Source organism: Neopelma chrysocephalum, unplaced genomic scaffold, assembly GCF_003984885.1.
Source record: "Neopelma chrysocephalum unplaced genomic scaffold, ASM398488v2 Primary Assembly neopelma1_188, whole genome shotgun sequence".
Classification (NCBI taxonomy): Eukaryota; Metazoa; Chordata; class Aves; order Passeriformes; family Pipridae; genus Neopelma; species Neopelma chrysocephalum.
Genome location: NW_020897850.1, coordinates 2,116,308 through 2,131,343, shown reverse-complemented (window position 1 = coordinate 2,131,343; position 15,036 = coordinate 2,116,308). Strand labels below are relative to the sequence as shown.

The following is a 15,036-nucleotide window of genomic DNA, read 5'->3' as shown; positions in this document are numbered from 1 at the left end:
CAGATCTGGCAACAACTTTAGTTAGCAGAGATGGTTTAAAAGGCTGCTGTTGCCTTTCAAAGGCTGTTTTTCCCAGGCATTTCCATTCCCTTAGCTCATGCAGCTGCTTGTGTGGCTTTACAGAAATAAACCAGTGCTCTTTAATCCCTTAATTTTGTTTTACCATTTTAAAAGAACTTTTATTTTGCCTACAAAGCCAACACTGCTGATTATTGTCTCTGTAATTTGCATTGGTTAGGCACGTAATTTCCTTCTTCTGGTGCTGTTGAGACACCACACTGCACTGCTGATGTAAGCCAGTTATTTCTCATTGCTTATTTTCAGTTTCTACTAGTCCAAGTTTCACCCTCAGTTAACTTCTGCAAAATCTTTTTGAGAAAAATCTGTAAATATTATTTGCAGATTTGAAAACTTCAAATTTTTCAGATTTTGAAGAAGAGGATGAGGGATGTGCCCTCACTGCATGTGAGCAGTGTCTCGAATGAGGAGGAGGTTTTTTGTTCCTCACTCCCAGAGGCTCCTGCTGTGGGACAGCTTGTAAATTGTTGGTGCAAGCATCATTTTTTTGAGGAGTCTTATTACTTTCTAATGATGTTTCTGGTCTTGAAGCAACCTTACTTTTTAATAATCTGTATTTAAATGTGCATGTAGGCTTCATAAGTACAAAAAAGGCAAAGCACCCCTGTCACGATGTAATATCCTGTCTGTAGTTGTGTTTTGTGTTGAATGGTTTGCAGCAGGAGTGTCACAAGCCTGTCAGCCTGGGCAGATCCAGAGCTTTCAGCAAGTCCACCGTGGGCTAAGATTTGACAGAGTTCTTTGATTCAAAGCTCTGTTTGAACAGGGGTGAAAGCAAAGAAAGCTGCTTGGTATGAGTTCTTTCTCCCTCCTTACCCACTTGTTAATCTTGCTGGAATGATAAAATTTAAAGCCTTTAGCTGTTTAAATACGTTTTGTGGTGTGAAATCACCAGAGGAATTCAGGAACTGCCACAGAGGGAGAAGTGTGCAGGAGGAAGCTCAGCAGACAGAGAAAGGAGCAGGAGCAGAAGATGGGGATGAGAAACCCGGTGCTTGTCCTCCTCAGGGCCACACTTCCCACTGCTGGGGGAGGTTGGTCCTGGTGTGGCACTGAGCCAACAGTAACAATTAAATTAAATGAGATGAAGGGTGTTGGGTCACCGTAGCTCTGCTGCTGTGTGCGTGCTCCTGGCAGCGCATCCCAGTGACCTGAGGGCAGCTGGGGGTGGTTTTGTCTGTGATGCCATGTGGGATGCCTCAGCTGTGCATCAGGAGGGTGAGAGGCCAGCTCCACAGGGGGACATTTACTGTGGAGGCAGCAGTGTTTGATAACCTGCCTGTGAAAACCCAAGGGTTTCTCAAGGGTCATTATTGCAGATCTGGCCGTGGGCAGAAACCAGCCCGGCTTTGCTTTTGCAGGATGTCCAGTGAGCAGGGCTGGGCTGAGGTGTTTTGGTGCTCCTTGCCTTGTGTTCAGGGTGTCCATCCCTGAGCACATTGAACTGAGAAGAGGTGTTTTTTCTGTGTCTTCTTCAGCAAGTGTTTGCATCTCCGAGCAAACACCCGATGGACAGTAAAGGAGAGGAGTCCAAGATCAGCTACCCCAATATATTCTTCATGATTGACAGCTTTGAAGAGGTGAGTTCCTTGTTGCAGCAGCAGCAAAGTTTTGTCCTGTTCTGGTCTTATGTCTGATTAGCTGGTTTCTTGTACCCTCCCAACAAATGTTGGTGGCTGACTGAGGGGTTATTGGAGCTGCCCTGGGCCCGAGGGCAGCCATGGGAATCCGAATGTATTTTCTTTTGAACAACTGCAGTGTTTCATCTTGGATCTCTGGCAGGTTTTCAGTGACATGACCGTGGGAGAAGGAGAGATGGTCTGTGTGGAGCTGGTGGCCAGTGACAAAAGCAACACCTTCCAAGGGGTGATTTTCCAGGGGTCCATCCGCTACGAAGCTCTCAAGAAGGTCTATGACAACAGGGTAAGGAGCTTCTGAGGGACACTGCCCTTTGCAGCAATGGGGCTCTGACCTGATTGTCTTTGTGGCCGAGGCTCTCAGCTCTTTGTCCTGTTAGATCAGCTGTATCAGTCCTTTTCCTGGCTTTGAAAGTTGCCTGAAAGCTGCTGCTTCTGACTCAGACTGCAAAAGGAGTGAAGGTGATCAGTAGTCAGGAGCATGACACAGGAATGGACCTGAACAACAGTTTTCTGGGAGCCCCTTCGTTTTCTTGAAAGGTCACAGACGTTTCTAGTTGCTTCAGAGAAGGTATGACTTCCTGGGACATCTGAAACTCTGGTGACTATCTTGCTCTGTGTAAAGCATATTTTTCTCCATTCTGTTTTGTGCTCCTGGCTGTTTTCAAAAGGCCACTGTGGTCTCACTGCCACAGAAAAAAGCTTTCTTTGCTTTCCTACAGAACCATGAAATGCCAGCACTTTCAGCTTCAAATTCAGTACTTAGCACTGAAATCAAGAGTCAATAAACTTCTCAAATGGTTTGTTATGAAGACAATGCTGAGAGATCTTCAGAAACAAAAAAAAATTCCCACAATATCTACTGTGACTGTAAAATTCATTTCCCTTTGTTTCTACCCTTGTCAGGAGAGGTCCTGAATAATTTCCCTTCTCCCTCTTTTTAATGTGAGCAGTTATATTCCTCCAGCAGTTTGAGAGAACATGAAAGAAAAATTATTTCTTTCCCACTGTCATCTTGTGGCCTCACAGAATCAGCAGGTTATTAAAATACATGAGAATGCAGAATCACTGAAGACACCAGGAGAAGAAAGACAAGATTTGATGTGGCAAAGCCACCTCATAGCCCAGCAGTGTCCTGACTGACAGCACAGCTGCTTGACACTGTTCTGTTAGATGGAGTAAAATTGTTGGCTCTTCAAATACTCCACCACAGCCACAGGCAAAACTTGAAATTGGACCATTCGTTTTACAGAACTTTAAAGAGGTTACAGAAGTAACCTCTCTGTGCTTTTGAAGGTTACTTGATTTCAGTTGTTTCAGGGGAGGTTTGGATTGGATATTAGGACAAATTTCTTGGCCCCAACAGCTGTCCAGTCCTGGCACAACTGCCCAGGGAAGTGGTGGAGTCACCAGCCCTGCACGGATTTACAGACATGTGACACTTAAGGACATGGTTTGGTGCTGGGCTTGGCCTTGTTTGGTCAAGGGTTTGATCTTAAAGGTATTTTCTAACCTAAACTATTCTACAGTTCTATAATTCTCAGCACAATATAAGTCATGCTCCATAATGGGCATCTCAGCCTTTCATAAACTGCTGGAACTTGCCATAAACTGCTTAAACTGTCAGATAAGTCTGATTTATTTCACTTGGCCAAACCTTGACTGTTTTCATATTGGTCTGTTCCTTTTTTCAGTTCTCAGTTCAGTTTCCAGTTCAGTTGTGTTAACTGGAAGTTGAGCCCCTGGGCCAGTTGAGGGGGTTTGAAGGTGCTGAAGGTTATAACTGTGCATGGGGCTGGTTCTTTGTGCTTTGTCCACTCGACAGTGTGGACACACAGCTGTCTGAAGTGACTCACCACAAAGGAGTGCCAGTGCCATATAGTATAGCATATATTATAAAATCTACTTATTGGTGCAGGCAGTGAGGATGTTGAGATCTTTCTTGTGTCCTGTCCCTTTGCTCCCCTCTTCCCACAGAGGATTTCTTGTCATGCCAGATTGAGTAGTTTGGTTTATATCACTAATTGCTGGTTCAGGGCATCTCGTGTGTGTCTGCTGCTTTTTGGACTCAAACAGGTGTCCCAGCACAGGCTGCAGTGAGGTGTGCACATCCCTGCTTGTGCTCAGCGTGTGGGTCTGGATGAAAACCTTCTGGTTTATCTCACTGTGCTGTTGGTAACTCTGAGGGAGTTGGTTCTTCTCAGAGCCCGTGTTTGGCTCTGTAAAATCACTTCAGATTTTGGCTTAAATGCTTCTTAAGAATCACAATCCACTACGGCTTTGACTTGTTCTTAGATAACTGCTTTCAGAGCCGGCTGTTTTCAAGTTGCAGGGCTGGCACTGCATGTTTTTCCCCCCTGTCCTGGTGCCTTGCAGGTGAGTGTGGCAGCGAAGATGGCCCAGAGGATGTCCTTTGGCTTCTACAAGTACAACAACATGGAGTTCGTGCGGATGAAGGGCCCGCAGGGGAAGGGGCACGCGGAGATGGCCGTGAGCAGAGTCTCCACGGGGGACACTTCCCCCTATGGGACAGAGGAGGATTCAAACCCAGACTCCCCCGTCCACGAGAGGGTAAGCAGCAGGGCAGAAATGCTGGCTGAAGGTGAAGCATGAACAGGCTTTGTTCCAAAGCCAGCAGAGGGGCTGGGCTCACCTCACATGGAGGTTCTGAGCTGAGGTTTGCCTGGGGGTGTTTTGAACACGCTCAGCACAGGAGATGGATTTTTAGCACGGTTTCTCCTGAGCAAATGCTGGATACAGAGATGACTGCATGATTCATGCTTCTGGAGGAGTGCTTTGTTGAAGCAACAGCAGTCTTGATGCCAGGGAAACTGATTCTGCCTGTTTTCCATGAAAATAATAGATTCTGTTTCTGTATGAGATGGGATTTACCTCGAAACGTGGAATTTATGTGTTATGTAGGTTGCTTGCTAAACCTCCCTGGAAATGGATGGTACTGTTAGAGTTTGCCACTGAGGAATGCTGCCAGTGTGAGGCCTGTAAACAGTGTGGATCTAGATGCAGCATCATATTCATACATATGCTTAATTTTAGTGCAAGTGCAGTAAAATGCCAATAGATGTAGATGCTGATTTGGTCCCTGTTCTCTACCACACAAATACAGCCTGGAGGAATCAGGCCTGGAGAGGTGACATGATCTTTTTGTCTCCGAGGCTTCTGGTGTCAACTGGAAAACATCAAATTGGATTTGATACTGTGCAATCACTGCTTTTTGATAATGGTTTTAATGGTGATGTGTCTGTTTCTGGTTTTCCCCCTCCAGGTGTGATATGAAATGGCCCCAGAATTAAAAACAGAGACAAGCACAAATTAGCAATGAGGTGCACTAGGGAGAGGGTCAGTTGGGTGTTAGAATGCCTTTTTTTTTTTCTTTAAATTAGTGATAGAGGGACAATGTGGAGTGTTTCTGCAGTGTAACATCAGCCTGGTTTGGCTGCCATCCTCACTCCATTTATTTGTGGGGACAGATGGGGCAGTATCAGGTGCCATCTCAGGGAGAGTTATTGGTTGTTAAATTGACTGTGTGAAGAAGGAAGGATGAGGTAGAAGTCACTTGCATCCATTAGCAAAGTAGCCATCCCTATTTTGTTTTTCCATTTGAAATGAAACTATTAAAATGCTGCTGTCAAAGCCAGTACATCAGCCATGCATTTCAGCTCTCTCCAAAACAGATGTGCTTGGCCTTAATTGTGGATTATTCAAGGGCAACTACTGCTCTGAAGGAAGGGTTTCTTTATAGTTTTGTCCCTGTGTTTCACCACAGACGCTTCTGTCCCCGTATTTGCCATCACTTGGACTAATCAAATCAACAGGGGCATCTCAGTTTGGTTTTCTCCAATCCTGTATAGAAACATGACACACACACACAGCTGTACATTGACTGTGCTTCTGCCTCAGCACGTTGGGCTCAGTAATGGCCTTGTGACCCTGCTCCCTGGGGACACTGTGACCTTCCACAGGGATCCCGTGGGACTGCCTTCCCAGCAGGGAAACCACTGCCTTGTGCTTCCCAGAGAAATGAAGGTGCACCACTGGAGTGTGTCCAATACATTCTTAGTGTAATAAGTCTCCTCAATTTCAACATGCAAAAATAAGATTGACATTCTTGGTGCCCAGATGATCGATTTTGTTCCTTTATGACTATAAACCCTTGGTAGAAGTGGTAACGACAGCTGAGGGTGATGATATATCAAAATATTTTTCCTCTTGATGGGCATCTTGAAGCTGAGATGGCTCACTTTGATTTTTCATGCACGTGGCTCACGGAGGGAAAAGCAAGCCTTGGTTTCTCCTTCCCTGCCAGGTGACCTCTTTCAGCACCCCCCCGACCCCGGAGCGCAACAACCGCCCGTCGTTCTTCTCGCCGTCCCTCAAGAGGAAAGTGCCCCGGAACAGGATCGCGGAGATGAAAAAGTCCCACTCGGCCAACGACAGCGAGGAGTTCTTCAGGGATGATGATGGTGGAGGTGAGGGACCTGCTGCCAGCTGCACACACTGGCACGGGGCTGTGGGAGGGGATCCCAGCGCCGGGTTCCCAGGGAGGTTTTTGCAGGGTGGGTAAAGGAGGGCTCCACACGAGAGCCAGTTCCTCTCTGAAGGTAGGGCTTTTCACAGGCTTGAGCATCTTTCTGAAGGTTGGAGCCCACAATTCCTAAATATGTTTGAACCTTGTCTCTCCCTTTTGTATTGGCCCATTTGAGAGAAACTTGAGCAGCAGAGACCCTCCCCTTTCCCAGATGCCACACTCTTCCAGGTACTGTGGGGTAGGGCACACTCCCAGCTGCAAGTTCTCTGAATTTCCTGATTTTCACCCTGTGGGACAGAAGAGGGTTCAAATGCAGACTCCCCAGTGCATGAGAGAGTAAGTAGCAGAGCTGCTTGATCCAGAGCTGGTTAAAGTTGGTGAAAAAAAACATTTACTTGAACTGGCTTTGAACCGGTTCTGAACTCTCTAAAGAGAAACCTCATGAGTTTGTTTGCATTACAGTTTAATGCCTTGTGGAACTCTTCCTTTGAATTTTAGTTACTCAGCGGGAAACAACCACCAAGATAAAAAAAAATGGAGCCTGACTCAGAATATAGTTCTATAGTATAAATCCAACCACATCGCAGTTTTGTGTGGCAGGAAACTCACAAATGTCAACTTCCAAACTGCTTTTCATGTGTTTAAAAACAATTCAGTCAATAAATCTGTCTGTTGGCGTGCTCACAGATAAACACAAAGGTGATTTTCAGGTCATGAGTTCTGCCTGTAGTAGCAAAGATACTGCCCATCATCAGGACTGGACCAGCTTAGCTCATAAAGAACTGCACATTATAAAACAAGCTGAAGTGATAATGTTTAATGCAGATTCTGTGCAGCTTAAACTGGTTATAGCTAATTGAGGGTTCTGTCAATAAAAACCTTCCCTCTTTTTCCCTAATTTGTCTCATCAAAACCTGTGTTTTAACCCATGTTATCTAGAGTAGCTGCCACCATGTGTACTGTTTGTTTGGATCAGGACCTGCTTTCAGTCCCAGAGCTTGGATCACTCTGATCCAAAATTGATATGTTTACTTCAACATCTGCTTCTAGCACTGCAGGACAGGGCTGAGTGTTACAGGGCACTGGAGAAGAGGTTTACAAAGAGTCCAAAAATGCAGCCTATGGCTGTGGGAGAGACCTGCAGTTGTAAAAGCCACGTCTGACTTACAGGGGACTCAGTATCCTTTTGTTTTAAAAGTTACTTGTGGTTATCTAAAGTATCTAAAGTAGTTATGGGAAGAATGGCTCTGCTGAAAGGTGCCAGGTCTGCAGGAAGCTGGGGCTTTAATGCTGACTCTACCCCTGTCTGCTTGATGTCAATTTTCTTCAAAACAAACCATTTCTCTTCTGTTACTCTGGTGGATCTCTGCATGAGCAACTACTTAATTTTAGGGATGTTCTGTGATTCTGTGTATGAGGGAGGACTGGGTCAGGGTGCTGCCTGTGCAGCGTGGCAGCAGAGGGTTCGTTCCCTCTCCTGGCTGCTCTGTCAGCAGGAGGCTGTTTTCACTGCTGCCATTTATTAGCTCCAGTGCAAACAGTGAATTCTTTTTTTGACCTTCAGAAGGGCTGCAGTGAAGTGCAAGAAGTGCAATCCCCTGAAGCTCTCTGTCTCTCTGTGCCTTTGCAGATCTGCACAACGCGACCAACCTGCGGTCGCGGTCCCTGTCGGGGACGGGGCGCTCGCTGGTGGGCTCCTGGCTGAAGCTCAACAGGACAGATGAAAACTTTCTACTCTATGCACACTTAACTTACATCACCTTGCCATTGCATCGAATTTTAACAGGTGAGTTTTGGCGTGTACTGTGCAAAACCGGAGTCCTTTGGTTCCTGGGCAGCCTCCTGTGTTGGGGGATTTTGCTGCTAAGTATTTCTCTGCAGTCCCACTGTATGTAGGGATTGATTTCAGTTTGGGAGAAATTACAAATTCCAGTAAAAGTTGCTCCTCCGTAATTAAGGATGGACTTTGAACAGTATTTCATCAAAATAATTATTGTTATGATGATTTTGTTGATAATCTTAGAGCAAGTTATCTGGAGTTACCAAGCTCACTCACTCTCCCACCACAGGCCTTTTGGAGTTCACAGAAGATGTATTGTTCCTGCTGGCATTTAATAGTTGCTCAAGTGGGTGGCACAAATGCCTCCCTGCTCAAATATTTGCTTTGAGCTTGAACATCCTCTCTGAGACTCCATTTGTTGAACATACGGTTGCAGGAGTTGGAGCATATATTGAGATGCACAGAAATAGGACATGAAATGTCTGGGCTCCAGGGCAGAATTTTCCTCTGCAGTTTTTCACTGCCCACATTTGTTTTAGTTTGACACATCAGGTAGAGCCAGTTTCCAGGGCCTTTTTGTGATCAATGCACTTGTGCCAGTGGCAGCTTTCCAGGGAGCAGGAGCATTACACGAGGGGCAGGGTGAAGTGGGAAAGGGGCTCATCTCCCTGGGAGAAGCCTGTACCAAGATATTAAAATCGCAGTGACAGTGATCAAAGTACATTTTAAGATGTCTTGAGTTTATACATATTGATAAGATTTCTCTCTGTGCTAGATAGTCCCACTTCTGTCAGCTGCTCCTCGTGTGTCAGGTGATCCAGTCCCTTAATCATCTCTGTGGCCCTTCACTGGACTCCTCCCACTGTGTTTAATTCTTTATGAGTGTGGCTGGGGCCTTCTGGAGCTGCAGGTCAATTTTTACTCATGTCATCCTCTTTGTGCAGTTGTGTTTGATCAGCCTCTTAATTGTGTGCTCCCTTCTCCCACGTTCTTTGTTCTTTATGTAGCCTTCACAAGGACATAGCAGCCCAGTTTCCAGTTTTCCCAGTGTGCTGTCTTTGCCAGCATGTTGGTTTTACTGTCATATTTAGAAAGATGCCTGTGATCATGACAGAAATTGTACAGGTTCATGTTCTGTCACATTTGCACAATATGGAGCTGAGGAGCCAAAAAGAGGAGTGGCTTTTATGGTAGCTTTTTGGGGGGCAGAAATGTAGGCTTTGGGCTGTGGAAAGGATGACCCAGCTGAATGATTTGTCCCCACATCTTCAGATCCAGAAATCTCTCTAAGGGGCTTGGGGATGTTGCATTTCTCCCTTCAAGAAGGGGAAACCCTCTTGGCATCTCTCCTTAATGGCACTTACACTTGTTTCCCTGGAAGATGCTGCTGCCCCGTGTCTGACACGTGTTGCTTCATCCGGGTGTAAAGGATGGGAGATCAGCTGTCCTCTCCACCCCATGGGCTGGATTTGCAGTTCCCCATCCCTCAGTCCCTCCCAGCTGCATCCCGGTGAACTGGGATGTTTTATATTCCCGGTGGGCTGTGCTGCAGTCCGTGTGCTTCCCGGGGCTGCCGCTGCTTCCAGCAGCTCCCTGAGCCTGCCGTGTGTTTGTGTCCCTCCCGCAGATATCCTGGAAGTGCGGCAGAAGCCGATCCTGATGACATAGCCGAGCGGGCCCTGCCTGGAGCCGAGTTGCCAAGTGCCTATGCACAGCGGGTTCCCGTGCCAGCACTACCACCTAGTGTCGGGACACAACCTCCGCGGGAAAAAGGGGAGTCCAGGAATACCAGCCGATCAAAAGTGCCTCTTTCTTCCTTCCTCTGCTGTCACACACCGAATGCCCACGTCGCTGGAGTGTTTTCTGACTGGGAGGGGACTCTCAGCAAGATAAAACGGGAAGGGGCTGCGTTTAAACCGAGTCAACACTTCATGGACAGTTTGCTACTGTGTTTACTTTATAACTGAGAAACCAACCATATGTACAGAATGTGCTAAACTTTATACTCTTTGAGAGAAACATTCTGGGAATTTCCTACTGACTTGCTGATGGACACAGTTCCACAGACTCTGGCCATGCCCTCTCCTGGTGGGAACGGCTTCGTGCGTGTGCGGGTGGGGGGCGAAGGGATGAGAGAGTCGTGTCCTGCTGAGGGAAAAAGAGCCTACAAAGGCACATTGCCGTTTTGGTACGTGCAGCAGGTCGGGTCAGAGCTTAAAAAGAGGCTGAAAACGTTCCCATTTTTCTTGTGTCAGTGTTAGGACAGGTGAACTCTGCTGACGGATTCCCGTATCTACCAAAGAACAGCAACATTTTCATCCTCAAGAGCTGGCTGAGAAAACGAGCCAGGGAAAAGAAGGCTAAAATGTGCTGCTATAGTTAAAGCCGAGGTTCATCTCCAGTACTAATGCTGCTTATCTCTCTCAGCTGAGTCAATGCCAGTTGGAGTCTAAAATGGAAAAACAGGAGGCCGTGATCGGACTCCAGGGCCTAAAACCTTCCCAGTAACCAACATCCTCCTGCATGCACTGGACTTGAGAGTACGTAGAGTCATCCTTGTGGTGCCATTTGTAGCCAAGGAGGGCATGAGAGCTGATCAATGGTCGGGCAGCTTGCCCGGATCCCCCGTCTCCTGGTTGTTCCATACTGAAGCACAGAGAGTTTTCTGGAAATACAAAAGATGGAAACGTAGTTCTGTTCTGAAAAGTGACTAAAAATTGCGTAGTGGGAGGTCTCAAAGTGGTGTGTCAGGAGCTCTCAGGAAAACAGCCTTATGTTTACACATGAAGTGCAGCTCTCTCTGAACAGCAGAACTCTGCTGTCCTGGCTATGAAAACAAAATGATTGAACACTGAGACTACTGTGCTCTGGCTCACTCTTTTGATATGGGAGCCAGTCCATACTTGAGTTTATTTAGGACTGCACAGCTGGCACAGCAGCAGGAGGGCTGACGTGTCTTGGGGCATGTCAGACTCCCCCACACGCACAGAGGGAGAGCAAAGATGCCATTTTTGTCACTTTTCAGACTCTGAGCACCCAAACCTGGCGCTGTTGCTGCAGTTACCAAATGGCACGTGCTCTGAGCCTGGACCTTTGTCTCCCTCATACCTGGCCTCGCCCAAGTGCTTTGCTGTTGTTCTCTCAGTAGCATCTAATGACTTGACCTCTCAAACAGGACTTTCTGCTTTTTTTCCCCTCAGGCTAGATGCCATGGAAATAGCTCCACTTCAGCATAAAGGCAGACTAAATTTGCCACTCAGCCCACCGTGGTGACTCCAGCGTGGTGAGGAGGTCTGTCTGTGCCTGAGGCCAGGCCTGGGGGCTGTCACCTCAGCACGGGGTGGTTCTTACACCGGCAGCATGAGTGTATGGCAGGGACAGCTGACCACTTCTAGTTGGCTTCAGATGTGTTGCAGCAGCACTGGGGAAGTGTTCACTTTGTCATTGCCAGCACAGGCACTTGTCAGTGCAGCCCTGCCCGGTGCCTGTGGCTGTGTGTGTGTGCACGTGAGGCTGTTCCCACCAGCCTGACTGCCCCAGGCTTTGTCCCTGAGCCAGGGCACAGGTGGAGGCCTCACTCAGCAGCTGAAGTGCCCTCTCAAGGACCTTGCCAGGCAGCCTGGTGCTTACCTGAGATCCCCAGGTGTAGTCAGTGCCTGATGTCAGCCCATACAAGTGTTCTCCCTTGGCCCAGGCTGGGAATGAAGCCACTCCTCAGCTAGAGAACAAGCCTGTCAGTGTGCTCCTCGTTCTGCACTTTCATACTGCTGGGCTGGGCAAACCAGTGCTTGGTTTTCCTTTAGATATTCACTGGGGAGGGAAGGGAGAGAGGGTTGGTATTTGTGCTCCTGATGAGAACTGATACCTTTCAGCCAGCCAGCCAGAGGAATAACACGTGAGAAAAGGAAATGTATCCAGACAGGAACTCCAGTGGTAGGTGCCTGAACACTTCTCAGTCGACAGGAGTTGGTGATGGTCCCTTGGTGTTGTGTGTTGTGTTTAGGTAGCTTCATTTTGTGTGATTTGAAAGACTGAGCAAATCTTTGCTGTGTAAGATCTCAGAGCAGGTGAGGAGTGATGCAGCAAATCTCAGAGTAGCTCTGAGCAGTGCACGAGTTTAAAGGCAGTGTCACCGAGGGCACAGCTCAGATCCCACACCTGTCATGCAGGAGGTGTCGTCTGCTTTGTTACATGTACGTGGGTGCATTTTGGTGTCTAGTGTTTGAAGGGCTGCAATGTCCTAAAAAAATCAGTTTGTTTCTTATATCTTGCTAGTGGGATATGCTATAGGTATGTGGAAGACTCTCCTTTTCTAGTAGAAAAGGACTACAGGTATGCCCTTGTGGCCATCCATGGAAAATAGAGGTCAAAAAGTCTACTGAATGTCAATAGTGCTTTTCAGAAACAAAGATGTGCCAGATTCTCAGTTATTCCTTCTCTAAACAACTGACTTGGACTTCTTATGTATAGCCCGTGGTTCCCACTTTCTGCTACCAAATTCCACGTTTTGTTCTGCTTTTAAACAGACCCTGAAAGTTATAATTTATTGTCCTTGTGTGGACAGACTGACAGGGAAGTTCATCCAAGTTTTGCTTGGGTCAGGATGGCACAGCTGGCCCCTTAGCATGCTATTGCACTACACCAAAAAAGAAAAGGGAATGTTAATAGGAACCTCTCACCCCATTAATTTGGAGGGTGGTTAATTCTGTAGCTCCTAAGCAGTAAACCATTTTAAGCCTCTGTTGGCCGTTTAAATAATTGCTGGGGATGGAGCTGGTGTGTCCTGCAGGCCATGAAGGCTCTTTGGCTCTGAGCTGTTGGAGCACAGGGGGTTCCACTGGTTCTGGTGGTGGGTTAACACGCTTGGGAAGCTTTGCAGAACAGCTTTATTTATTTATTTACAGAATCCCACCACACCTCCTTGCTCAGTTAACTCCTTCCATCCTGCTGCCCGTTCACTCCCTGGGGAGATGGAGGCTTGGGCCCTTCATGGGTGTTGTGTGTTGTTAGGTGTCAAATGCAAGGATGTGGATCTTCCCACTCCTTACAGGCTTTCCACTGCTGTCAATTTAACAAGTACAAAGCCTTTTTTTATTTTCTTTTTTTTTTTCTAGAAATCTCTTAAATCAGATGTTTTGTATCAGCAGATTATTGCTCTGCCTTAGAGACAGCACGTGTGTGAAGTTGTGTTCTCTGACTGCCAGCCAGCACAGGGTGGGTTCCAAGTCTCCTCTTTAAAAGAAGCTGCTTTTAGAAGCGCCACAAGACTTTCAGCTGTCTGGGCTAACCCAGTTTGTGTGGTCCCTGTTCCTTCTCCTTCCATTCTCCTGCTCTTCATTGTTTACAAGGCCTGGCTGTGTTGGGCTCTGGGTCTCTGTCACTCAGTTTTCCATTTCTGGGCACGGTGTGCTCTCCAGAAAAGAGATTTGTTTGCACAGGTGGCTTTTCACAGTGAAGTGGTTTTCCCAAAGTATGTTCTTACACAGGTTTTAATTCAGACAGTGAAGTCTTTGGCTCTGCAGGCAGATTTCTTCCAGCAGACCCTCATGTGCAGGATCCCATGTGGTCACTGAAGTTCTGTGTGGATGTGGAGTCCAGAGAAATAGTCTGTGCTCTTAGACTATTGACCTGCTTCTTGCCAGTCCTTAATTGTTCCCGTTCCAGATGATTGCTTGTCCTGTATTTTGTAGTCTGAAACTTCCCCATATTAAAGACAGATGTAAGACAAAACCTTCAGAAGTGCCTAAGCCCTGTTGTTACCCGGCGGGGTTTAAGAACAAATTTTTATTTAGGAAATTAATGTATTAGTCTTAAATTCTGTCTGTGTTGTGTGTGGCAGTGTCAAGGAATGACAAGTTTAAAGTTCTTGGAAGAACCATCCGTCTCTTAGGGACTCGCCCTTTGTGTTTGAAAGGCTCTCCTGGTTTCCAGAGGTCACAGCTGAAAGCTCTGGAGAATGGATTTCCTGTGGTCACAGCAGCCAGAGGTCTGTGAATGCCTTACCCTGTCCTGTGGGGTGTGACTGGCAGTGTGTGCTGCTGGTGTGTAGGAGTTCTGTGTCACAAGTAGGTGTGGTAGAACCCAGTCAAAGGCATTGTGGAATAAGTAGCTTTTACACCAAACCTTAAAGAAGGAGTATTTTACACCAGAATGTAGCTGTTGGGATACCTGGTCAGGGGAACACGAGGGGGTCGCAATGTTGAACGTTCTCTGTGTAAATATATAAATATTCTCAGCTTCATTTTCTCAGCCTAACACATGTTGCATGGTTTGGGTTTTGTTTGCCCCATCGGTTCATCAGTGTTGCTTAAAAGGTGATGGGTTGGAAATCATGCTGGCACTGTACTGAGCCCTGTGAACAAAGAGCAAGGAGAACGTTGTGCACCAAAAAACAGAGGTGACTTTGCATATGGCAGCAGTGAAGAAAGTGTTGGACCCTGCAGCCAATAAACAGACCTCTTAAATGACCATGGACTCTGGTGATCGTGTTTTTTCTCAGTGGTCAGTCTCTGACAACTTGGCACTGGGTAAGGGAGAAGATGGTAAGAGTCAGTGTGGTCCTGAATTTGTTTGGAAGAGCTTTTTGCCTTTAGAACAACCCTTTTAAATTGATCCCTGTTTAATTACACAGTCATTAACATGTAAGTTTTTGCAGTGCGTGGTAGTGAGGACTGATGGCTGTAATGGTTAATTCAGGAAGAACTTCAGTGAGGGTTTGTGCAGTGGCACAGAAACGAGCTCACCCTTTATCTCTGCGCTGCCTGAAATTGTGTGTTCTGAGCATTCCAGCGTGTGCTGACTCACCCCTGCTCTGTCCCCTCCCCTCTCCCCCGGACACTGAAGTGTGCTTATGTTTGTGGTTCTGCTTTTCCTGCTGGGGAGATTCAGCAGGAGCAGTTTGCAAGTCTACAGACTTTTCCTAGTCCCACACTCAGCCTTTAATTCGGATGCAACCACTGTGTTCATCCAAATCCTGCTGGAAGCAGCCAGTGCCT

The 15,036-nt window shown here is 46.9% G+C and overlaps 1 protein-coding gene across 6 annotated transcripts in view; it reads left to right on the top strand.

The window, feature by feature from the left end:
• The window catches only part of KIAA0930 (KIAA0930 ortholog), a 39,486-nt gene extending 24,977 nt beyond the window's left edge, over positions 1-14,509 (top strand). For 2 of the 6 annotated variants that reach the window (XM_027702519.1, XM_027702518.1), the window contains exons 5-10: positions 1,557-1,658; positions 1,861-2,001; positions 4,092-4,286; positions 6,040-6,202; positions 7,892-8,047; positions 9,669-14,509. In XM_027702519.1, the coding sequence (XP_027558320.1) occupies positions 1,557-1,658; positions 1,861-2,001; positions 4,092-4,286; positions 6,040-6,202; positions 7,892-8,047; positions 9,669-9,709 (798 nt within the window). In that variant the 3' untranslated portion in view covers positions 9,710-14,509. The remainder of the gene's footprint in view (positions 1-1,556; positions 1,659-1,860; positions 2,002-4,091; positions 4,287-6,039; positions 6,203-7,891; positions 8,048-9,668) is intronic. The other 4 variants (XR_003537190.1, XR_003537188.1, XR_003537189.1 and 1 more) reach the window with 4 other exon arrangements.
• Positions 14,510-15,036: the final 527 nt, after the last annotated feature.